This window comes from Gymnogyps californianus, unplaced genomic scaffold (genome assembly GCF_018139145.2).
Source record: "Gymnogyps californianus isolate 813 unplaced genomic scaffold, ASM1813914v2 HiC_scaffold_32, whole genome shotgun sequence".
NCBI classification, from domain to species: Eukaryota; Metazoa; Chordata; class Aves; order Accipitriformes; family Cathartidae; genus Gymnogyps; species Gymnogyps californianus.
The window spans coordinates 657,132-683,116 of record NW_026114202.1 but is presented as its reverse complement, the minus strand read 5'-3'; the positions used below and the strand labels follow the sequence as shown (position 1 = coordinate 683,116).

Here is a 25,985-nt window from a genome sequence, read left to right as displayed (position 1 = left end):
TGGGACCATCGGAATCGATGAGCAGACTGGAATGTACGGCACCTTATTTGTGTTACGGTTGTACTGAGAGGCCCAGTTATGATGGGCTTTATAGACAGGAATAAGTTCAACAAGCATTATGGTCTAAAAAGAGAAAGCTGGGCAGACCATGGAAGAGAAAACAAGGAGCTGCCTTATGTAAGGTCATGTAATAGATGAAGGACTAAGCTGGCAAGCAGAACGTGGAGTTGATGTTTGGTAGGCGATTGCCCTGATCATTGGATGAAACAGCTTATGTTACAATAGGGAATGCCAAATTTCTGGGTCGATCCTTGTGAAACAGCTATTGAAAATGTATGTTCCCATGCAATCACTCCAGCGTGCCGAGGCAAACAGTCTCTGACCCTCCCTAGAGAGCAGTTTACATCCACCTTCCCTGACTCAGTCTGGCTTGCTCTTCTAGTACAGGTCTAAAGTCTCTGGGTTGGTTTACATCTGTGAAGCACATGCACGTACCTGTGTCTCCATGTGAAGAATGATTTTACTTCTGGCTTGCTGAGCTGTATCTGAGCAAACCGTAGGGCTCCTGCACAGTGATTTTTCCCATGTAGAAATGGAGGCATAATGAAACCGAGCCACCTCACAGAACCACTGCATAGGGGTTTTTGGGAATTTCTGTCTTTGTCCAGCTCATCTTGTGCCCATGTAATGTTTAGCACAGTCACGTCGGAGATTTCATTGCTTAAAAGATGTGGTAGAGTTGAGAGCTCAGTGCTGTGCTAGGGACGCAACTGAAGCCCGTGAGCATCCCAGTGTGATGGGTATCCTGCTCCGAAGCCTCTGCATGGGACAGTGAAAGAAGATTTAAAAATGAATGGTATGTGAATCTTGGAAAGTTTGTGGTGTCAGGGAAGGAGAGACAGCTGGTTCTTAAAATCAGGTATCCCTTGACCACTCTGTAATCTGCAATTTTGAAAAATTTATGACCTTTTAGAATATTGTTACATGCCAAGGTAATCTGTTCGTTAATTCTTGATGCTGCAATTTAAGAGCTGTCCAGCGTTGTCTTTAAAGTGCTTTTGTTGGGAGATGCATTAGTGGTTATGCTAACTAATCTTTCTCACTCAGTGCTGAGCCACAATCTGATTTTGATTTCCTTTTCAAATAATTTACTGCTCAATGGTCTAATTTAGCCAAATGAGCTAAAATACGTTGTTTCACTTACTAGGAGGGAAATGACAAATTTCATAAGAGTGAGTCTCCTGGGGAAGCACAGTGACTGCGTTGGCAGAAAGCCCTTGTGGATTCCCTTGTGTTGGACTCCGGGAGGCTCGGGGCTGTGCCAAACGGTGGGCTGGTGCCGGGGAGCGAGCCTGCAGCGAGTCCGGCTTTGCTCGATCCTCTTGCAGCGGTCTGGGGTTCATCCTGCCTCGCTGATGCTGCAGCATCCTGGAGGGAATGTAAAATGGGAAAATGGTGCCGGGGAAAGGGCTTTGGCTTTTCAGTGCACACAAATTGCTTTTTTTCTTTCAAGTCGAGTGGTAGGTGCATTGAGTGTGCTGGTATTAAGCAACCACAGTTCTAATTTTGCCTCGCCAGATGGCTGCGTGTGATTCTCCCGGTGCTTTTTGATATGCATGTTTGCTAGCAGGGAGATGAAATAGCAGGTCTGTATTTTAAGGCTGGGGATGGAGAGATGAGATCGATTCTGCCTCACGTTTACATGATTCATTCCACAGGTTCTGTATAAAGTAGCAAACCTTAACATCTTGCTAATTAAAGGCAATGATAGCACATGACTCTGCCTGGAGTTGGTGCACCAACATGGAATGTGCTCAAAATTACCAATGAGTGGGGACGATGGATATCTGACTTGTGTCTGCTGGGGTGGGAGACTCTACCATGACATTTTCTTTCTGCTTACCTGTCAATCTTTCTTTGCAGGTGAGGTGCTGTCTTGTAAAAACACAATTCGTTGTGGTAGCTGTTAGCGAGGTTTGGGAAGGAGGCACAGGCTACACGAACACTGTGCCATAAAGATGGTCTTGTGCACTGGGCAATGGCGTGAAGTCTGGGTTCAGCTGCCAGTTCTGCTCCTGAATTTGTGGTCCTTAGTTGCCTTGGGCCTCGGTTCTTATCTATTAGATAGGGATAATAGTGCTTCTGCCCTCGCGTGATGAAAACGTGCGCTCTTGGATGGGAGATTTTGCTTCTGCTCTGAGGTGTCTAGTAAAATGGATGGCTTGGAGTAGAATTATTCATGACATACTGGTAGGTAATGTTTTACCCTAATGGGAACTTCATAAAGGAGATTATTCTTTAAAAAAGCAGAAAATGCTACTTTTTACCATGGAAGTTGTTCGTCTTTTTTTGTACAATTCATGCTTTGATTTTCATGCATTAACTCTCTCTCTCTCTCTCTCTTTTTTTCTTTCTTTCTTTGTTTCTCTACAGACCTTTGTAGTACTAAACAGAGGGAAAACACTCTTCCGATTTAGTGCCACACCTGCCTTGTACATTTTAAGTCCTTTTAATCTGTTTAGAAGAATAGCTATTAAAATTTTGATACATTCATATCCTTTTTATTACGGAGTTATTTTTGCCTTTGTATATTCATTGAAAAATCTCTTACCTATTGTCTTATTGCTCAATTCAAATAGTGTATATGAATGACAGTTCTGCACCTGGGGAAGTTGGATTGGCCTCAGAGCATACATAAAAACGTGCTTTTTTTGAATGAAAAAACATGGTCCTTTAGACACATCCAATCAAGTAAACTTTTCGTTCACTTTTCCTTCTAAATTGTACCTATCTGTGTCTGTTCTTCCATCAGTGCACAGACATTGATAAGTTTTGGAACAGATATGATTTAAGGTTATGCTTCACATGAAGAGGAGTTGAGCTTTAACTAGCTGCTAAAATGGTTAAATAGAATCTGGAGAAGGAGCCAAAGATACCTTATATGTAATTAGATGCTGACTAATTTCTTGCTCTTTTGGCATCTCTCAAACTTCCTTCTGATGGCAAGGCTATTCCAAAATGTTCCACTGCAGGGCTTCAGACAGCTCCGATAGCTTCGGAAACATCATCTGCATGTGTTATTAGGAGAGGGGGAAAAAAAAAGTAATATATTTAATGAGCTGCTTTGCCCTGTTTATTTATTTATTTATTTTTAGAAAGTGACTCTAAAACAGAAACACGTTCATTTGTTGGTTTAGAGGCTTCTATATACTTACTTCCTGCATCTCATATGAAGAAAAAGCTTTTCCATCTTTTCAAAGTCGACTTGGGATCTGAGGCTGGGAACATTTTCTTTGGCTTATGTGTTATTTCTCGTAGACTTCCCTCCAGATGTGCTGGGACGCAGCTGAGAGATGCAGATCTGTCAGGTTGGGACCGAGATGCTAGCAGTGGATCTTGGGCCTTGATCTAAGATCCATTTGAGTCTGCTTAAACAGTTTTGGAAGTCAAACAGCTTTGGATCTGACCCTGGATTTCACCATTCTGCTAATAATTTAGTAGTTAAAATCCACTCAAACTTCTAATTCTGAAATTGTGCTGTCTGTGCAACGCTCCTCGAATCAGTTAGTCCAGCACGTTGCATCTGCAAGTGTGACACACAAGATCCTGAACACATAGAGGGAGCAGAGATTTTTGGAAAGATTTGTAAGATTTTCTCCGAGCTACATCCTAAGTGCCCATGGATTACAACACTGCTTTTCTGTTGGATATATTAGCAGACAATATATTTTAATGTTACTGAATAGATGGAATTATCTGGGGAGACATTTTCATTTAGGCATGTGATTTTTGAAAATATAAAATAAATTGAATGGTGGCATAAAAATACTATTTACATAGTCACCCCGGTCTTATTTCCCATGATTGCTGGAAGCATCTTGGCTCTTACTTGTAGTCCACAGAGAACAGACTGGAAATTGTTGTTGAATTTTATTTAGTACAGTGATCTTTAGGGAGCCATAAGGTGATGTAAGGAGCCATGCTAGTGTCCCTTTGATCCTTGACTTTATTCTACAGTATTTAGCATGATCATTATGTGCACTATTTTGACCAACTGTGTATTCATGACTTTTAGTAACCCACCTGAATGGTCGAAGAATGTGGAGTAAGTAATGCTTCTTGTGTTTTTAAGAATCTCACAGAATGTTGTTTTTCTTCTATTGAGAAATCTGTTCCTACTCACGTTTAAGTTAGCATGAATACAAGTTGTCTTGGAGATCCACTTTGTTTAGACAAAAGTGTTTGTAATTCATCTTTTTTCATTACTAAAATGACATTTCTACAAACTTCTCAGTGTGGCTCTCTCTCTTCCTCACAACAGGTATACATTCACTGGTATTTATACATTTGAATCACTTGTGAAAATTATTGCAAGAGGTTTCTGTATAGATGGCTTTACTTTCCTACGTGATCCATGGAACTGGCTAGATTTCAGTGTGATCATGATGGCGTAAGTTGTGTTTTCAGATTATTTCAGGTGTTTGTGGCATACGGGAGGGGATGAGACCTTAGGAAGAGGGTGGGTGTGTAAGGAAAAAATAAATCAAGGAAAACTTAAGTGAATCCCCTAAAGACTTCTTTCTTGATTTTTGAAAAGAAAGCTTTAGCCTGACATGGAGTCACAGATCTAAAATGCAGCTCCATGGAGTTAGTGGAGTTGCTGCTGCAAAAAATATGACTTTCTGAAAACTGCCTTTATTAATATAAGACTTTATAATAGTGCCTAGCATTTTAGATTGCTCACATGCCAGAGTGGCAGCTTATTCTGTTAAGCATAGGACTAGGAGCCAAACATCTTCAAATTCTAGTCTCTACCACTCCTTCCCTCCTTGGGCTTGCACGTTAAAATTTCCTGGGATGCGTCTTAAGGTTGAACAGTTACTAATCCATTTCCGATGAAGGTGCAGTGTCAGAACAGGAGACGTTTTATTTTCCTTCCCCATTCTTTTCTCTTGTGCCAAATCAGCTTACATTGGTCTGATAATGAGGAGTTCATGGGGATGTCTGAATTCACAGCTGAACCAGGAGATGCACGCTAGATTTCTGGTTTTTTCTTTATTGGCCTACGTTGATAGTTGCTTAGGCTTAGTACCGCTGATGAAAACCAGGTGTATGTCACTGGTAGTCTGAGTCGCCGGTGGAAGAGATTTTTTTTTTTTTTTCCCTTTTGCATTTGTTTTTGGAATATTGCATGTGTGCATGTTTGGGCTCCCGTAGTCGACAACGGCCGATGAAAACGGAGGGATCACGTAGGAAGGCTCAGGAGCTTAATTTTCAAGGGTTCAGAGAGCTTGAATTTAATTGTAGTAAAATGCTTTGATCATATAAAATGCCTTTTTTTTGGCTGGATTCTGCACCCAAGGTGGTTGATTTTCTTGAGTTTCTGCTCTTTTTCTACTTGCCTTTTAGCTGTGTATTTAAATTATATGCAAAGAGTTGGACATTGTACACAAAAGGCAAAATAACCGGTAACTCACTGACGCTTTAGTTTTACTTCAGAATAGACGGAGATCTGCTGTGCGCAGTGTAAACACGCCTGTGTGGGTGAGGCTCCCAGTTCTGTGCACACAGATCGGATTCAACCTGTGAATTGGTTATTTCCTTTGTTTCTTGATAGATTAACAAGTAACGGCATGCCAGCTTTAAAAGGCCCAATGCATTGGTCTTGAATAAATGTGCTAAATCTCTAGCTGATCTAACTCTGTAACCTCCTTATTTCCAGTGAGGTTGTTTGTAGACTTCAAATACAATTCTTTTTTGTGTCAAGGGCTAGAGCAACCCTGTGCGTTATTTAAATCCCGCTAATAGGGTCTGTTTTATGAAGCACTTGCGGTGGCATTTCTGCACCAGGAAGAATCTTGAATATTGTGCATTTCTTTGCTTTTTCATGCCATGTTTCTCCCCAGACAGCACAGAGGAAATATTCTATTCTAAGTTATGATAAAACTTAACTCCATTAACCTTGCACTAAGCCTCTTATCCTCTGTGTATCTCAGGTTTATCCCCTTGTAAAATGGGGATAATCATACCTACCTGTGGCTCACAAACAGGTAGTAAAGCATAAAGGATTAAACTGAAGGATGCTAATCAAAGCAAAAGATGATTATGCTTTATTAAAAACATGAAGTGAATATACCTGAAACCACTGAACTGAGGTGATGTCACCAAGTCTCCTTGCATATTTGACAGTTTTACAATTACCTCCTTCTGTAGAGATAGCGTTAAATTTTCAAGTCCTGTATAGGCGAGAATGCAAGTATCTAAACGTGCACCTGGACAAGCTGGTTGCAGTGTGGAGAGACTTAAACTCTGTTTTGGCTCTGAAATTTTCTGTCTCTCTCTCTCTCAAATGCCAATTCTAAAGCATTTTAAATTACAAGCTGTTTCCTACAAACAGACAACTATGTGAAAAGGAAGGTGACCCCAACGGTGCCATTAACTCTGGTTTAATTCTGCAGGTATATAACAGAGTTTGTAAACCTAGGCAATGTTTCAGCTCTGCGCACTTTCAGGGTTCTGAGAGCTTTGAAAACTATTTCTGTAATTCCAGGTAAGGCGGCCTCCGGTTGGTGTTAGCTGTTGGGTACAGGCCCCTGTGAGTGATGTATTGCTTTGTCTGTAGTTGTTGTTTTATTTTGGTGTGTGTATTGTCATTGTGTTTTTTGTGTGTGACCTCCCTCATTGCAGATATGTCACAGAGTTTGTGGACCTTGGGAATGTCTCAGCATTGAGAACTTTCAGAGTTCTCCGAGCTTTGAAAACAATCTCTGTTATTCCAGGTGAGAACTGTTAAGCATTAAAGGCTGGTCTTGCGTGTATCTCTCTTCCATATCTCCCCCCCGTCCTGCATTGCTTATTTCTCAGAAATGGCACTGGGATATTTTTGATGGGCTTTGCAGTCTGTATAAACAGAGTAGTTTGAAATTAAGGCTTCTAGGCCATCCAATTATGGAATGAACAGTCTGCTGTTCCATACTTCTTTATCCCTGTGTACGCATGTGACTATCCGATCTCTGAAATGAAAGCCAGGCCTAAAGTTTAGTTCCAGATGAATAAGGGATCAGGCGCTCCCTTCTTCCTCAGGCTGAACGGTTTCTTGCCCAGTGAGTCATCCCATTTTCGTCAGTGTTTCTAGAGTTGTTTTAGGAATAAGTTTGTAAAGCAGGTGAGCAAAACCCAACCAAGATTAAAACCTTTCTGTGTGAGGCTACTTCAGTTACTTGGAGTCAGATGGGATCTGGGGCAGGTTGTCTTCTCGGTAATGACAATAAGCCTGCCTCCCCGTCTTCAGAAAGGGTTGATGCTGCCATTTTGAGATAGACTAAGCTAAATGGAGCATTGGCATTACCAGCTTTTGCATTTTTATGTTGTAGTGGAACCGGTTGTCAGCTATTAATGCAATAGTGTGCGGCCCAAAGTACTGACTGCGCTTTCAGTAAGCCAGAAGTCGTAATTCATAGACCTGCCCATTTCACGTGCCACCCCCGGAGCTGGACTTTGCAGGACCGTCACTTACAAAGCTACTTCTAGACTCTGAGCTAAATCTAGGTGTCAAAGGGTAAACAATGGCACTTCCTTTATTGTAAGAGACCATGGAGGCATTATGGACTGAGAATATGATTCTGATCCTGAATTCCTGTATAGAAAAGTCTCGTGCAGATGGTTTCTCCAAAGTGTCCCTAATTTTAAGCTCAAGACTCAATTTTCATAAGCACTGAAGCATCTGTAGTTTTCCAGTTTTCAGGTGCTTGACCTGTCTCAAGGTAGGCACCCTGAATAATCACTTGATGAGTTTTGATCTTCTATTTCTTTGTGTTTCGTTTCCTAATGCATTAACTGATAATGGTTCTTTTGCTTTCTCAGGCTACACTTGCATATACGTTTGCCAGAAAAGAGACTATGGAATTGTAGGGGCCCATCACTTTTGTCCCCATGCCAGACTGCTAAACCCATCAGATGTACATGGCTGTTGTGCATGATGTTCTTAAGTGGCACCTGCTTTCCTTGCACCGAATGAGAGTATGCTAGAATAATGTTCTTACTTAGCCTTCCTTAATGTTTGGCAGTGCACATACAAAGAGCAAAAGGTATTTGGTAATTGCTGTTAGCAGTGCACTAGACGGATCTGACGTGCAGTTGCGATTGTCAGCCTGCGACAGGTATTAACTGGCTTGCTCAAAGAAAAGCATCGATGTTCAAATAAGTTTCGTATGTGTTTTGCTTTCATAATCATAGCAAAGTGAAGATGATGCAACTTTAATGAGCTGGTTACTAAATGTGTGACAGCATGCCTTGTCTTCCTGTGGAAAGGAGCAGAGCAGTTCAGTTTTGTATCATTCTCTCCATACTACTCAAAACTAATGGAGTTTGCCTTTTATTTCAAATGACAGCAAGGGGAGTGGATCTGAGCCCTTCTAAGTTCAGTGCAGCCATACTTTTTACTAAAGGGACGATTTGCTGCACACTTTTATTAAAGGGATCATTTGCTGCACACAGCTGAGAGGATCCTGTTTGAGTGTTGGGCACACTGAACACATCCATGGCTGGAACTGTCAATGGCAAAACTTTGGTTATTTGTATCAGTTAGGCTCGGGGACAGGAGTGCCCCAGCTGTGGTTCTGCAGCACGTAGGTAAAGCACAAACCTCGCTCCCCTCTCGATTTTGTGACTAACAATATGAGGAATGTAAAGCATTTGTGTAATTAGCCTTTTGGGTTATTTAATATGAACTTAGGCATAGAGTGCTCTTTATGGGTTTTAGTGCTATCATGTCTCAGGGAAGAAGAGATTTTTAGAATACACTTAATATTAAAATATAAAGGGGTTCCCCTTCTGCTTCAGCGTGTGTAATGGAATGGGAATTTTAACACTGTGCTGAGCTAATGAGAAACTCATCTCAGTGTTATGACGAGTGCTAACTACGTCTTCTATCAATAATGGGAATTATCCTCAGTGTGTTTTTTAGACAAGATAAAAGTGGGAAATATTACCGGAATATGACATGCCACTGGACAAAATTCCATGCAGGTAGAGGGTCTGTATGGATTTGTGTGACAGGAGTAGACTGTGGCACCTAAAACGTCAAAGTATTGCTTTCATCTTATGGCTTGGTAGGCCATAATAAACTCTGTGGTGGTCTAAAGATATTTTTTTATTGGCACTTGAGTTATTGGTATTTTAATTGACTAATGCCATTAGTCTCCATGCATTGCCAGCCTGTGACACACCTACATTAAATAGGAGCCAGGGGTAATCTGAATCTGCAGGACATGAAGGCGATTGCTTCAGCTGAAAGTTGTTGCAGTTGTGTTTGTCCTGTGACTGGACTGGGAACACTCTTGCTGCCAGTTTATCATCTTGGTTCCAAACCCCATTCTCCTTATATGCCTATGAGAGAGCAACATACAAACCAGAAACCCAAACGCTGGTGTAAATGGCTGCATGTGCAGAGTGGTGCATATTTGAGCAACGGAGATGAGCATGCAAACGAGTGTCGTAATGGTTATTTGTCTGCCAGAACTAACAGCAAAAAACTGCTTTGTGTTGGAGTAGGGCTTTGGCATTGATTAAAAGTTTTTAAGATTGAAGTAAAAGACATTTTAAAAAAATTATTCCTCCATAAGAATTCCTTTTTATTTATGTATTTTTGAATCTTTGTGTTCCTGATATGGATCAAACCTCTGTTGGCATAGAAAGGTTTCTTGTCAAAGGTTTATTGCAGAATGCTCACGTGGCCTCAGCCAGAGACTTGGATCTGACTAGCCCCGAATTCGACTGGATCTGTGATTTTTCGGTTTTTTTCTTATCTCCTTCCTCCCTTCAGCCTCCTTCACTACTCATTTATAAATGCAAGATCATCCTACTTGACATCAGAAAGGCTGATTAAAGGGCCCTAATACTGTATTGTTTCTGCATCCAAAATTCTTGCTTGTTTAGATCTGTCTCCTGAAAACATTAGTGCTGCGTTCTTCCCCCAGTTCATGGATGGTTCCTCTTACAGACCAGGCTGGTTTGGAAAACCAGCAGGATTCTTGGCTTATGCCTGAGCTTGCTTTTATTATTGAGCCTTGCCTATTAATGATCCTGACAGCCTTGGTAAAACCCAAAGAGCCAGCACTCTGGATGAAATCCTGCCTTGCCCGTAACAAAACCCATGATCTAAAGGAAAGATTCAGCTCCTGCAAGGAAAGGGGAAATGCTGAAACAGTTTAGTTAAGCAGTAGAAACTTAAGATGTAGACAGTTCGAAAGGTATTTGATCTTTGTAAGTTGTTGTAGTTTGTGCCAATAAGCCAGGCTTAAACACAACTAAATGTGTCCATGGAGAGGTTTGTAGCAGTGTATCTTAATCTAACACCTTTGTTTAGACAAGCCCTGCCTTCACGGCAGTGACTCCCGAGTACGTTTTGCATCCTCTGCTGCAAGGCTCAGATATTCCCAGGGACGAACGTTGGTATTTTGGTTTGTTCTAACTATTGCTAGTTCACCATTGAAACCGGTGAGCTTGGTTCATTCATCACCTTTATTGTACTGTGTGGAAAAACCTGAATGCGAGTGGTGGTTCCCAGGAACCCGGCCATTTTATAGCAACAATCTTTTGCCACCGTATAGCGGTTGTAAGGTACTGTATGCATTTGAATTTTCAATGTCTTTTGCATTCTACAGGAGTGATTTCTAGTCTTGTTTTCTTCTCTGCAGGCTTGAAGACCATTGTGGGTGCCCTAATTCAGTCTGTGAAGAAGCTGTCAGATGTAATGATCTTGACAGTATTTTGTCTCAGTGTCTTTGCTCTGATCGGGTTGCAGCTGTTTATGGGCAATTTAAGGAACAAGTGTGTGATATGGCCAATTAATGTGAATGAGACTTTCCTGGATAACGGCTCTAGGGGCTTTGACTGGGAGGAGTACACCAACAATATGTGTAGGTATTTCTGCAGTGATACTCCCTAAAACCTTCTTATTTGGCTTAATGCTGCTGACCAGGATTTCTGACATGGCTTGTAATGTGGTGTGTCCAGCTTTGCGCAGTAAAAACCCCTTGCTCAGATATTTTTCAGTTTTTAGAAACCTGGCCTTGTTAAGGTGTTTCTGGTTGGGTTCATCCTTTAGAAGGTCTTGGCTGTGCTCTTCTAGCTAAATATTTTGTCAAAAATGCATTTTCTTTCTGTTTTGTTTCCGATTAAGAACTGTTTACATATGGTAAATGGGAAGTAACTCTGCCCATTTAAATACCCGGGCTGAACGTCAGGTCCTTCATTTAGTTTTGCTGAGTTCTTCAGAGAATGCACATGAAGTTGTTGGTACCTGTTTCTGCTTTGCAGCATCCTTCCCCGCTGGCAGGATTTCAGAGCTGTAAATGATGCTGCGGATGATCAAGGAACCAGCCTCCAAGTTTTTGTAACTTAATTTCTTCCTCCCTTCTCACTTTGAGCTTCTCTACTGTGCAGTTGGCTAGTTTTAAATCTTTATTCAAAATGCTATACTGACGTCCAGAAAGGTGTTCAACCTCAGGCACAGTTAGTGGGGCTAATGTTATTTAAAGCTGAGTAAGTTTACTGATAAATTTATCAGCAGGGGATCTAGAGGGCTCTTAAGTGGAGGTTTTTATAGTGCTATGGTATGTTAAATCCTCTAACTCCATATGTGTGTGCATGTAATCTTTTCTTTTTCATCTTCTTCAGCAAATTTTTACATAATTCCTGGCGCTCCCGATCCTTTGCTCTGTGGTAACAGCTCAGATGCAGGGTGAGTGTTGAGCTTTATTAAAAGTAGAGACTCCCATTACCATTGATGTTGGCTACTGATGGCAAAACCTTTGGAATATTTCCTGTTGCTTCCTTTGTTGGTTCTGGTGTTATTTCACATGTAAAAGGTTTCGCGTTTCTTAATCTAATTGTTTTTAATTAATCCATTGTTACCATCTGTTTGACCAATATAATGTAAGCTGACATTTTTCATGTCATCTCAGGAGGCAGGTACGTCTAATGATGATTACTAGTGGCATTATTTCCCTCCAAATCCAATCATAAGAATCGTCAGAGAAGTAGGGGATGGAGGTTCAGAAGTGGGAACTTTCCATGTGCTATTGCCTCCAATTGGTTTTTCACCCAGTCCTTCAGCTCTAAAGACGCCTATGGCAAAAGCTAGTCCTTTCGGCTCACGTTGGGTGAAAAGCCTCACGTTGCCACATCTTGTTTCCATAGGACAAAGATAACAGGGCTTTTCTGAAATCCTGTCAGTCTCCTTGTCTGCTAGCCTTACTTGACATGGAAAGCAAAATGCATGCCATTTGTTAAGAGAGTTGTGAAAATCTCCATAAGCATGGATAATGCGCATGTTGTCAACTTGCTCTATCCCTTTTACTGCCTTGATGCCCTGAAATGGCTGTCGTCTTTTTCACAGTCAATGTCCGGAGGGTTACACGTGCATGAAAGCAGGACGGAACCCAAACTACGGTTACACAAGCTTTGATACTTTCAGCTGGGCTTTTCTGGCTTTATTTCGCCTTATGACTCAGGACTTTTGGGAAAACTTGTATCAATTAGTAAGTAAACACTTTGCTTCGGTGTTATACAAGATGAGAATTTGGGGACAATACAGGAAAGGAAAACGTGACAAGCTTTTTTTTATTCCTCCTATCTGAAAGAGTAACTACAAATAAAGCTGCACAACAAGATATTGTGTGTTGAGGAGGAAGGGGACGTTACCTGTAAGCGGGTGTTGTACTTTTAAGTTCAGAAGGGATGGTAGGTCCTCAGCGTGCGTACAGCTGAACTGTGAATTAATTCTGGAAGAACCTGACCGCCTGCTGCAGAAGATTGTGAGCAGTTCAGCTCTGCTCACAGAAGGTGCTCAGGCGCTTTGGAGGGCAGAGTGTTTCCTTGTAACCTGAGGATCGTTCAGGGACCTTGCTGAAACGGCTTTTCTTCTATTTTGTTTTGTTTTAAGGGAGTCTTAAGCATTGAGTTTCACACTGTACTTTGAATCATTTTCATTTTGCATCCGTTGGATGTTCCCTTAAGAGAAGAGGGATGTCACCTTTTGGGTTTATGGCTAATGAATGTGCAGTGTTTTAGTGCTTTGCAGTGGAAGTGCTGAGATGTTAAATATTCAGCACTGCTATATTTTCTTAGAAGCATTCAGGTCGGGAAACTTGGGATCAGTTCACGTATCGGGTGTCACTCTGAAATTGCTTTCCCCTTTCCTTTTCTCTTCCCTCTACCGTTCTTTTCTGCTTCCAGACCTTACGAGCAGCAGGAAAAACCTACATGATCTTCTTTGTCTTGGTCATCTTTGTGGGATCCTTCTATCTAGTTAATCTAATTTTGGCTGTGGTAGCTATGGCTTATGAAGAGCAGAACCAGGCCACGTTGGAGGAGGCAGAGCAGAAGGAGGCAGAATTTAAGGCCATGTTAGAACAATTGAAAAAGCAGCAGGAAGAAGCACAGGTGAGTGTTTTGATTGTATATTTTTTGATGCATCTACATATTTTGAGGTTTATTTGCCTGTTATTGCAGAGCAGTGATGTATAATCAAAAAATGCAGCAATGCCATGGCTGGCTTGCCCTGGCATCACGTCCTCTGTTGACTGGGGTTGACATTGTGCACTCTCTTTTCCCTGCTGCTGCTGGTTTTTCCTGAATTATATGCAAGCTTGCTGTGTTTATTTTGTACTGGAAAACTCCCTTCTATAAAGGAAACTTTAAATGTTCCCAGAGTTCCTAGTTAAGTGTGGGAATATCTTTGCAAGACAGACGAATACATCTTTGTTGGTCCTTTATCAAATGTTTATAAACAAAGCTGAGGGACTGAGAGAGATTTTAGTACCTGCAAAAGTAGACTATAAAAATTTTTACAAGTCCTGGCTGCAGGTTTCTTCCAGGAGAAAAAATAAGCATCTCAAGCCTGCCTCAAAGACTTGTACTTACATGCATTAAGCCACGCTCTTTCTTAAAGCAGAAAATGGAGTATTAATCATGGTAAGATCTCATTCATTTTTCCCTTCTCTTGCCTACACCCTCAGGCTGCTGCTATGGTCACTTCGGCAGGGACAGTCTCTGAAGATGCTGTGGAAGATGATGGTGGGGGGAGGATGTCTCGGAGCTCTTCAGAGATTTCCAAACTCAGTTCCAAGAGCGCCAAGGAGCGTCGAAACAGGAGGAAAAAACGAAAGGACAAGGAACTGTCAGAAGGAGAGGAGAAGTGTGACAATGAAAAGGTGTTCAAGTCTGAATCTGAGGATGGCATGAGGAGAAAAGCCTTCAGGCTACCAGATAACAGGCTAGGAAGGAAATTTTCCATCATGAACCAGGTAGTTTTCATTTCCTTCGCTATGTTTATGCTTGCTTGTAGTCAGGATAATACTCTGGTTTAGATCCTGATTAGCATGTCAAAGGAATCTGCCCACTGTCTTAAACTTGCAGCGGATCAGGAGGACACTTACGGCCCAAGTTTACAGCCCTTGCACACACTTACCCTGGCATAAATTGTTCCTGAGAGTAGTGAATCTCACCAGATAACTTCTTCACCAATGTAGCTCAGCCAGCCAAGAGTGAACAACTCTTAAAGTGTAGCCGACGACTAAGTGGTGATGGTTTGTGTAGATCTGGAGAGGGAGCGAAACCACTTTAGCAGCACTTGATGACACTGCAGTGCTTTGTTTCCATACTATTCACGCTGTTGTCATTCTTTCTTTTCTCCCTCCTAGTCTCTCCTCAGTATCCCAGGCTCCCCTTTTCTCTCCCGACACAATAGCAAGAGCAGCATCTTCAGCTACAAAGGGCGATTTCGTGACCCAGGTTCAGAGAACGAGTTTGCCGATGACGAGCACAGCACAGTGGAGGAAAGCGAAGGCAGGAGAGACTCCCTCTTCATCCCCATCCGCGGTCGCGATCGAAGGAGCAGCTACAGCGGCTACAGCGGCTACAGCCAAGGCAGCCGGTCCTCGCGGATTTTCCCCAACCTCCGCCGAAATGTGAAGAGGAACAGCACGGTGGATTGTAACGGCGTGGTGTCCCTCATCGGTGGCCCACCTTCCAGCATGCCTGGGGGACGCCTTCTGCCTGAGGTGAAAATAGATAAGGCAGCTACCGATGACAGTGTAAGGAAGTCAATGAGTAGATAGCGTAGGCATGGCGGTCTGTCCTCTTCTCCTCTCCTGTATGCCGCCCTTCGAGTGAACCAGACGCCCTGGTGGAATGAGAGTCGGCCTGTCTGACCGCAGACGATAAAGTCTGTATTGGTTTAAACACCCTGTGCTTTAACTTCCCCTTTCTTTCCTTCTCAAACTCAATGACCCACCTCCTTGTTCCCCTGGCTTCCTGGGAAAAAAAGGCTTGGAATTAAGTCGTTAATTAAAGGACTAATAATAGTAGGAACCCTTGGTGGATGTCGGGGCAATTCATAAGGAGCTATTTAAAGCATGGGAATGGAGAAACCAACCAAAGTTTCTTGCAAATGTTCTCCACAGTAAGATAAAATATTTGGGGATTTAAAGGGAAATACAAACAATCATTTAGCTCTCACTAAATTTTGCAAGGGAAGCTGTTAGTAAAATAAGGATTTTTTAAAATACAATTTTTTAATTTTTGAATTTTCCTTGACTGTGACTTTTTGTAATTAGTTGACTGAATTGTTATTGAGTAACCTTTTTAGTGGATCAACATTTCAGAATGTAGGAGAGAAACAAAGCTCAAAAAATAGAATATTAGTTAGTGGGGTGTAATCTATGTGGATAAGATTGAAACAACGCCATTTGAGAGATACCTAAATCAGTTGTGTCTGAGAAAAGTCTGGTTACCGTGCCTATAAATTCCAAGCTATTTTTTTTTAGTTATTTCACTTCTTGCAACCTGTTTGACCTTAATTAGTTATGTTAAGCATCAGTTGCTACCTGTTTTTTTTTTCTTCCCTAGTTAGCATGTTAATACAATGTTTTGCTTCAGTATTTAATTCTCTAACACAGCATGAACGTGGTAGGAATAGTAATCTGCATGATGCATGCGTAAAAGAGAAAGTATTACTTAGCAGTTATTTTGCTAACTCTGTATGTAAAGAGAGTTCAACATGCAACAAGCAATTAACTGTCGTGGTGGGAGAGCTGCATGGGCTGTGCAGAGACCTTGGTTCTCAAGCAGACAGCGGCAAATTCCTGTAATGAGGAAAAAAACCCTGTTATCTGCTAGTACGCAAGATTGTCTGTGCCTAACAGAGACTGGCATTTCCAGAGCAATCTTAGGAGGGAAACCGTGAGGTGCCTTTAGAAGTGCAAGCTCTGTGACTTGAGGGGAGCAAGGTGATCCTTCACCAGGGTGAAATCAGGACGTGGTTTCATATCCCTGTTGTGTTAGAAAATCAGCTTCATAGTGGGCTAGAGTGGGAGAAATCCCTGTTAGCTCTTGGACAGTGATGTGGCTGAGCTTCTTTTATCCTAATTTTCAGATGCAGATTTTGAAATAAGTGTTGACACTGTCAAATGCTCAGTTCCTAAACCTTATTAATTTGGGTGGCTCAAATGAGGCTGGGGTGGAGTTCACACTCTGACCAGATGAGTTGTAAAGTGGCCTGGTTAAAAGAGTCACTGCCCATCTGTGCTGTTTGGTAGTAGTATAGAGTGTAAATTACTTCGTACTACAGCAGTCTTTGTTAGAAATGTTCTTTAAAATACAGTCCTTAATTTGTCTAAGGCTGCAAAGCAGTGATGCTAGCAGAAATGAGGGCTTGAGTTTTGGTTTGACCACTTATATAATGTAGGAAAGTGAGAAGGATAGCAGGAACAAAGATGTTTTTCTCTCTTGGGCATACGTGCCATATTTCTCGGCTGAGAGTATGTAAAATACTGGGAAGATTCAGAGTTTGTATTAATCATCATATGAATTTTGCAGGGTACTACTGAAATCGAAATTAGAAAGAAACCTGGTGGGTCTCTCTTGGTCTCGATGGATCAGGTGAATGCATCCTATGGAAGAAAGGATCGAACCAACAGTGTAATGACCGGGTTGACAAATACCCTTGTTGAGGGTAGGTATGGCGTGAAGGTGGGCCTTTGGTATTTTTCAGTATGTATGTATCGATTGCCCTCTCGTGGTGTGTTGTAGGAAGACAGAGGACCCATCCACCTGGCAGTTACAGCATATCTTCTCGCGCCACATCTGCCCTGGGTTCCCTGTGCTGGAGCCATGCTGGCTGTCCCTCTGCACAGCCAGCAGTGTGGCCGGTCACAAAATATGGGTATGGACACACGTGTCCGCTCAGTTTGTCCAAGAGGATGCCGAATGGTGATGTTAAACTTCGTGAGATGGCTTCGTAGTGGCTTAGGGGATGAGAGCGATAGCTGGTCGATAAGGGAGCTGGGTGAGGCGTGTAGGGTGGGGAGTACAGGCTCAGGTCAGGCCCCGTCTGTTCGGGCGAGTGCTGCAGAGCAGAGATCAGTTTTGAGCCTTGGGTACCTGACAGAGGACATGCATGCCCTTCAGATATACAGAATTTAGCTGTCTCTGCTTTTGAGTAGCACATATTCATGCATTGGTTTTGCCTAAACCTGCTTCTTTTGAGTCATTATTGATACAGAAGTATTTATTAGACTTTATTTTACTTGGTTTTTTATCTGAATTATATAGATACAGAGGTAAAGACAACGAAGAGTTGTAATTTTACAATAATGAATATGCAGTGTGGAGATTATAGGAGGAAGACAATGTCTGATACAGGTGTTCTGTCTTCTGCCGTCTCCCAAGGACTGGAGAGACCCTCCTTTGCTTACAGTCTGTGGGAGAAAAAGATTTGAGTTATGCTAAGAGCTGAAACGTGACAGCTGTCAAAAGAGAAAGGGACTTCTGCATGACGGAAATTCTGAAATGGACAGCACACGGAGATGAGATTTCCAAATATGTTATGCAGGAGCCAGCAAGAATTTATCAACAGCAGCCATATGAGGTTGATGATCTCAAATTCCTGCTGTCTCCTGCAATAAAATTGTATGAAAACTAAATATACTTAGAAACAGAGCAAGGTTCTGCTGCTGCTTCCCTCCTGCGCAAACGCCTACAGGCTACAGTGCTACGGTCCTCTTTTTTAACTTTAGAAATTCCAAGGCAACTAAATACTAAGCAACCAGAGAACCAATGAGAAAGAGAGCGCAGTGGTCGTTTCCCTACCCGTAAAAAAATAAAACTTCAGCATGAACAGCTGTATAGCCTGAGTGGAACCATTGCAGGTCAGAGAATAGAGGGGGGGAACTCCTGATTTTTATTTTTTTCCCGCTAAGCACTTGAAATAAGCCAGTATAAAAAAAATGGACACAGCATCATGTTTGATTTCTGTAAATGGATGTGGTTAGTCTTAATCAGGTTATTCCTGTTTAAAATCCTTTGCAGCATTATGTCATGTATTTCCTCTTTTAGACCATGTCTGCATTCAGCACAGAATTCATTTAAGTTATTTAAAAACTGGCACCAAAGACAGTTTAGAATCTAACTTTGATTTAAACCATTTTACCTTGATCAGTTCTGAGTTAAATATATCCCTTCATTTAAAATAATTTGGATTGAATCATAAGATCGACGCGGGGCTCTTGCACAGGTTTAGAACTGCACTTCCTGGTAACCTCGTGCAGATGTGGTGTAGCTCTTGCGTAGGGACAAAGGAGAAGTCAGTGAAGCTCATTACAAAGACCTGACCTAACTCTTATGTTGTGGCGATCTGCATGATTGGCCATGGTCGTAAGGTTCATGGCTTAGTAACTCTTTGTCTTAAGCTATTGCAAGCATCCTGGAGTTCTTCTGTTTTGAGTGTTGTACGTACATAATGCAAAACCTGTCTTTGGCCCAAGAATATTGAATGGTTGTGCAAGCAGGGAGACACGAGAGGGGTTCATGACAGGCAAGATCAGACAGTATTTTAGCCATGCTGAGCGTCAGACAGATCCAGCAGCCTTAGAGGCGAAGACTGAACTCTGTTGCTGTTTTGTTTTGTAACTGTAGAGCTGGAAGAGTCCCAGAGGAAGTGTCCCCCTTGCTGGTACAAATTTGCCAACACGTTCTTGATCTGGGAATGCCACCCGTACTGGATCAAGCTGAAGGAGATAGTGAACTTAATTGTCATGGATCCTTTTGTTGACTTGGCCATCACCATCTGTATTGTGCTGAACACTTTGTTCATGGCAATGGAGCACCATCCCATGACCCCAGAGTTTGAACATGTGCTCTCTGTAGGAAACCTGGTAAGATAGTATTGGCAAATATTCCTTACGGATCTGCTCCTGCTGGGATACATTGCTTGTTAATGTAGACTTAGACTGAAAGAACTGCTGTTCCAGACTCTAGAGAACGCTGAGCGGCATGAGCTTGCCCTCACTGCAGTCTGTGGCCACTCAGAGATGTTTGCCAAGGGTGCAGTTCTCTGGTCAGAATTTGTTACTACTTAAAAATCCGTCTGTTAATTCCTGGTATGCCTGAGTAGGTCAATGATATTTGTGCTGCGTTGGAGGAGAAAAGACTACTGCAGGCAAGCACATGGCATTGCATAGGCTGCATGTTTGAATTGGCGTGACAAATTGCATTGGTTGATATTTAGCCTGAAGATCAGAAAATGAACAAAAGCGAATCTTCACCTGTTCTTTGTTTGTCTGTCTGTCTCCTCACCACTCCAGGTTTTCACTGGAATTTTCACAGCAGAAATGTTCCTGAAGCTCATTGCCATGGATCCCTACTATTATTTCCAAGAAGGCTGGAACATCTTTGATGGATTTATTGTCTCCCTCAGTTTAATGGAACTGAGTCTAGCAGATGTGGAAGGACTTTCTGTGCTGCGATCTTTCCGATTGGTATTCCACATTCCAGTTCTTTTTGAATGTTACTATCTTGGAGCTACTAGAAAGCTTTTTACATAAAAAAAGGCAAAACCCACTTTTTTCTGGTTTTGGGGAGGACAGAGATGGAGTAGTGTCATTTTTGTGGTCTCTTCTTACTTCACAACTGCTGTTTACGAGATCTGAGCAACAGCTCATTGCATTTAGGCAGTGAAGGATGACTTGGGAGGTATCTTGGTGTAGAGTACTTAATATAGATGGAGATGGACCATGTTGGAATGCACCTCTTATTTCATGTGGTCAAATTTGGTAGGTTTGTATGTTACAGTATAATAAAAGTGCTGACTACCTCCAGCCTTTGTGTGCTTTAAGTTGTGCCGACGGTGGTTAAGATTTTGAAAATTAAATTATGAAAACTTCAAGGTTAGATTTTTGGGCGCAGAGAACCATAACTGAGGTCGGATTTTCCAAGGAGCACAGTACTCAGAAGCTCCCACTTATATCCAGCTTCAGAAAGTCTGTCTCCAAATTTGATTCTCTGGAAATTAAACTTTGATTATGTGTTCTGGATATGCCAGGAAAACAAGTCCTTTTTTCCGGGGGAAGATGAGAAGCACTCAGGAAAGAAGAAAGTAATTTTTTGGTACACACACCCCCTTCAAATCAGTCTTCTGACTTCCTTAATGTTTGCAAAGCATGGTGGAAGCTCTGTACTTTTCCTCTGTAAAGGGAGATCGCCATGTGGGGGAAAACTAAGTACAAAATACAGGAGGCCAAATTCAAAGAGAAGTTAAGCATTCCCTACTCACACTGACTTCAGTAGCAGAAGCATGGGCTTATGTTTATGTAAAATACAAGATGGTTGCTGTTTAGAAAGTTCTGCCTGATTTTCCTCTTTGTTAAGATGAAATTACATTGTGTCATTTGTCTGTTTTTTGTTTTGGTTTTTTTGTAGCTGAGAGTCTTCAAACTGGCCAAGTCCTGGCCCACTCTGAACATGCTGATAAAAATCATCGGTAACTCAGTGGGTGCTTTGGGGAACTTGACCTTGGTGCTAGCCATCATCGTGTTCATCTTTGCTGTGGTGGGCATGCAGCTCTTCGGCAAAAGCTACAAGGAGTGTGTCTGCAAGATCAATCCGGAGTGTGAGCTACCCCGCTGGCACATGCACGATTTCTTCCACTCCTTCCTTATTGTCTTCCGTGTGTTGTGTGGGGAATGGATTGAGACCATGTGGGATTGTATGGAAGTAGCAGGACAGGCCATGTGCTTGATTGTCTTCATGATGGTCATGGTCATCGGAAATTTAGTGGTCAGTAAATGGTTACTGATGGTCTTTATTGGTTGCCTCTGGGTGGGGTAGAACATGGGGAGACCACAGGACTAGGGAGTAATGATTTGTGAGTCTGTTCCAGCTCTGTTGGGGTCCTTCATGGCCTTTGACATACGAGCAGTCCTGTTGACTTTGGTAGCACAATATTAAGGATGTGCTTTGCTTGATTGGGGCCTTAAACAGTTGCCCACAAATAAAGCATCCAAGCGCTTTGCAATAAAAGCTGGAGGTACGAAACCCTCAGTCAAAGGGGACAGACGCACACCTTGCCTGAGGGGGTGAAAGAAACTTAAAAGAAGCAAAACCTGGCTTTTCAAATGCCAGGAGAGGAAATAATTTGGTACGCAGGGGAAGGTCCTGAAGTGTTAAAATCAGGTTGGAATTTTCTTCTAAAATCTGCCCGCTAGCTCAATCATGAGGTATAGTTGTGTGCAAGAATCGGCTGGTGAATTTGCACGGCCTGTTGTGTGGGAGGTTAGACTAGATCATGATGATTCCTTCTGGTCTTAAATTTTATGAAGAAAAGTCTATGGAGGAAAATGTAAGCAAGAATGAAGTAGTGTGAACAGTTGCATGTCTTCAAAGTAGTGTTGTGAGCTCTCTCTGAGAGGACTTGTCTCGCCAAGGGATTTTGACAAAATAAGTCTTGGGCACTGTCACTAGATGTGGGCAAGGAAATAGAGCTGGGAGTGATCACTCAAAATGCCTAGATTTGGCCCATTTCCTTTGAGCCAGAGATGGGACTAAACCAGTAATGCTGAATTTAAATCCTTTGGATGGCTGCTGCTTAAATCCCTCTCTTAACATCTGCAGTGTGGATCCTGCAAGGGGCTCTATGTCGGGGTCCCTTTTACCTGCACTGAACCCCTGTGACCCCAGCAGAGTTGCGTGCTGCACAGGGCTCCCCCGTTCATGGAACGCATTGCAGGATCAGCGTCTTGTTCCTTGAGTCCTGGGTACCTCCATAGGTCTGTGGGACACCAGAGCTGGTTCTCAGTGTGGTGTTTGGAGACTTAGCTCTGCAGCCCCTGTTAACATCAGCAGGACTTGGGTGGCTAAATACTCATATTCAGCTTTGGAAATATAACCCTTGTGTGTCAGCTCTGCCGAGCGTGACCTCTTCTCTTTCAGGTGCTGAACCTGTTCTTAGCCTTGCTACTGAGCTCCTTCAGCGCAGACAACTTAGCAGCAACAGATGATGACGGGGAGATGAACAACCTGCAGATTTCTGTTATTCGCATCAAGAAGGGCATTGCCTGGACGAAGGCAAAAGTGCGTGAGTTCATGCAGGCTCATTTCAAGCAGAGAGAGGCAGATGAGGTCAAACCCTTGGATGAATTGTATGACAAGAAGGTGAACTGCATCGCTAACCATACAGGGGCTGATATCAACAGAGACATTGATTATCAGAAGAATGGCAATGGCACGACGAGTGGAATTGGGAGCAGTGTGGAGAAGTACATAATAGATGAAGATCACATGTCCTTCATCAATAACCCCAATCTCACTGTCCGGGTACCTATTGCTGTAGGTGAATCAGATTTTGAAAATCTCAACACAGAAGATTTCAGCAGTGATACAGATCCTGATGGCAGCAAAGAGGTAGGATGAAATGCTGAAAATTCATTCTAGTCATTTGACCCTCGTGTGAGTGCCTGGAAGCATCTTGGGAGGGAGAACTAGATAGTTCCAGCACAAAACTTCTGTTTATATTATGATGCTGTCTTTGCACTCAAGACAGAAGTTTCTTGTGCTAGTTGCTCTATGGAGAGCCACAAATACTTACAAATACGTATAATATAAATACTTAATACTGTCTGTCCTGTTAACATGAGATGTAAGCTGGGTCAGGATCTTAATGAGGTGAAGTGAGGAAGGAACTTTCGTTACAGTAAATCTGGTGAACAAATTGCTGAGTCATCATGAAGTTTGATATTTGTTGGGAGCTAATTATAGATTGGATTGGGTTTTATTTTGTGTTCAAGAAACTTGATGATACCAGCTCCTCTGAAGGTAGCACCATTGATATAAAGCCTGAAGTGGAAGAAGTCCCTGTGGAGGCACCAGAGGAGTATCTGGACCCAGATGCATGCTTCACAGAAGGTAAGCCGACTACGAGTGTGGAAAGAAGCCTCTGGGCTGTTGCGGGGACCTGTCTGCTGTAAGCTTACCTTAAGGTTAGGTCTCAGTCTGGATCAGGGCTGGCTGTCAGCTTATTTTGAGACCCTTCTTGGACCCTGCATCACAGGTGAGCTAGTTTAGAAGAATTTGCAAAGTGAAGGCCTCGGAGATGTAGTTGCCACTGCAAGGATGTAGATGACCTATAGGTAGGGCAAGTTGATCTTTTGTACAACTGATGCCTTGAGTCTGCCTTAGAAGCAGAAGAATCTGGCTTCTGGTCGGGTTTTTTTTTCCCTTTCTGTTGCTGGCCTCAATGTCTTTCAGCAACTGATCCATTACAGGTATTCCCATGGCAAAGATATTTTAAATGGTTCAAGGTTATTTTATCAGCAAGTTTTCCATTCCTCTTCTGTCAAGTGCATGGGCACCTCACCAAATATAACGAGCTTAATCTGTTCACAAATTGATGTTAATTCAGGTGCCCAGGTACAGAAGTGGCAAAAGTAATCATAAAATCCTCAAGAACGCAAGAGTTGTAACTGAAACTCAGCGTTTAATATTGTTGGCATCAAAACTGCTTCTAGACAATGACAATTTTAGGTTCTTACATTAAATCATCTGTTACCAAACAAATTTGGGCTCATACTCCATTGTGCGCTATCCCCATTCCAGGTTGTATGCAGCGCTGTAAATGTTGTCAGGTCAATATTGAGGAAGGGCTGGGAAAGTCTTGGTGGACCTTGAGGAAGACTTGTTTTCTGATTGTGGAACATAATTGGTTTGAGACTTTCATCATCTTTATGATCCTGCTGAGCAGTGGTGCTCTGGTGAGTAAAATACAGAAATACGCGTAGCCCGGTGGCGTTAAGCTAGGGGACATCTAATTGGGAAAGCTGTATATAGGAAATTTGGTGAAAAAGCAAGTTATGATGATTCTTACCTGGAAAACAACACAGCTCCATTGTGGTAGGTACTGTACAAAAGCCTTTATTAATGATTTTCATTTAGTTTAAATTAAGAATGAAGACTGAAAGCCTGCAAATCTGGGTTCTGATCATAGCTTGACTAGAAACGTGAGGATTTTGGACAAAGTCAGCCTGTGTCTATGTCTCATTTTCACATTACCGAACTAGAATATTTATATTTCCCTTTCTTTACTTTCCCGTGTTTGCAGAGCTTCTTGACCTCCTGGTGTTACATAGATACAAATAATCACTACGTTTGTTTGTTTTCACACAGTACGCTGTTTAGTAGATAGGGCTATACAACAAACAACTTCAAGCACGCATTACTTACAAGTTTTAGGACAGAAGTCCACAACAATTCGTATCCCACAGCAGTAGCCTGGTTTTCTTTACGTGCACAGCTTTCATAGTAATTAACAGTCTGATTGCCAATGAACTCGGCCCTTTTGGACGTGCTGAGCTGCAGAGAAAACCTGCCTGTGTGTGTTACTGTAGTGATACCAGTTGCTGAACATTTAGATATAAAGGCTTTTACTCAGATCCCTAAAAGGTGGAGAAGCTCTTGTGTTATTTATTCAGGACTTTCCTTTTTTTGGTTTTTTTTTTTGGTTTGGCATTGCAATGTTGCTACTACTAGAGCAGATAAGGTGCACTGTATAAGAAATGTAATTCCACTGCTGATCTCAGTATTGTTTGAATAAGCTTCTGGATAACGACATTGAATATGGAATAAATCCGATATAATGACACGAGTACCTGGTTATTTCCCAGGCTTTTGAGGATATTTACATAGAACAGAGAAAAACCATCCGGACCATCCTGGAGTATGCAGACAAGGTCTTCACTTACATTTTCATCCTGGAGATGTTGCTGAAATGGTGTGCTTATGGATTCGTCAAGTTCTTCACTAACGCCTGGTGCTGGCTGGATTTCCTCATTGTGGCTGTATGTATCCTCTCCTCCTTATTTCTGGTTGGAAAAAACTGTTGGTTAGAAGAATGCTGGGGTAATGTTTTCTCCTGAGAAGTTTCCTAACTGAATCGTATATTTAATGAGGATTCAATCCCAGATATCTGTAAGTTTCCAAAACAGTGATAAAACCCTTGAGCCCTTTGAGTATTGCTAGTGTTTCCTATGCAGCTGTGGAATTTCTGCCCTGCAGGTCCTAATGAGCCTGCAGAGACAATGGAGGGTTTTCCAGCCCTTGGCCCTTTTGCTCCGCTGAAAATACTGTTTCTAAGAGGCCTGCCCGCATGTTGAGCTACTGGAAGGTGTTAACAGTGGGAGAACTTGTGCAGACATGGTATTCCTTGGTGACACCCTCTTTGTGTAATCATTTGCTTGCGTTATTAATGACAGGAGGATGATGAGGCAGGCAGAATCTTCCCATCCTACCACCTAACGAGGTCTGTTGTTCTGAACACTGGGCCATGTATTTGTGAAAATCGGAGTACTTTGAAAGCTTATTATGCAAAATGAAGTTCAGCATCATCCTTCTTCTGTTAAAAAGATCTAATGCCCAGGAGAGAAAAAGCAGGACCATATCAAACAACAAAGACAGCTTGCTGATAAGAGATCGTAGCACGAACGAGGGAAACGGTCAGTCTGGACAGATCAGCACATGATCACCCTGGAATTCCCCTGCAGAACATCTTGGTAGGGAGAATAAATTTGAGAATTAAAAGAAGAAAGACAATAGAGAGAAGTGTTAGCAATAAATTTGACTCTGAAGCACAGCAAGGGCATTTAAAATAAATGGAA

At 42.2% G+C, this 25,985-nt stretch overlaps 1 protein-coding gene across 1 annotated transcript in view; it reads left to right on the top strand.

Moving 5' to 3' along the window:
• Positions 1-25,985, top strand: part of SCN8A (sodium voltage-gated channel alpha subunit 8) — a 58,271-nt gene that overhangs the window by 16,841 nt on the left and 15,445 nt on the right. Inside the window, exons 3-20 of the mRNA XM_050914220.1 lie at positions 2,434-2,552; positions 4,016-4,105; positions 4,322-4,450; positions 6,688-6,779; positions 10,698-10,919; positions 11,680-11,743; positions 12,401-12,542; positions 13,240-13,446; positions 14,022-14,309; positions 14,706-15,098; positions 16,882-17,017; positions 18,979-19,217; positions 19,647-19,820; positions 20,761-21,117; positions 22,270-22,740; positions 23,124-23,241; positions 23,932-24,086; positions 24,996-25,169. Of these exons, the coding sequence (XP_050770177.1) occupies positions 2,434-2,552; positions 4,016-4,105; positions 4,322-4,450; positions 6,688-6,779; positions 10,698-10,919; positions 11,680-11,743; positions 12,401-12,542; positions 13,240-13,446; positions 14,022-14,309; positions 14,706-15,098; positions 16,882-17,017; positions 18,979-19,217; positions 19,647-19,820; positions 20,761-21,117; positions 22,270-22,740; positions 23,124-23,241; positions 23,932-24,086; positions 24,996-25,169 (3,570 nt within the window). The remainder of the gene's footprint in view (positions 1-2,433; positions 2,553-4,015; positions 4,106-4,321; positions 4,451-6,687; positions 6,780-10,697; positions 10,920-11,679; positions 11,744-12,400; positions 12,543-13,239; positions 13,447-14,021; positions 14,310-14,705; positions 15,099-16,881; positions 17,018-18,978; positions 19,218-19,646; positions 19,821-20,760; positions 21,118-22,269; positions 22,741-23,123; positions 23,242-23,931; positions 24,087-24,995; positions 25,170-25,985) is intronic.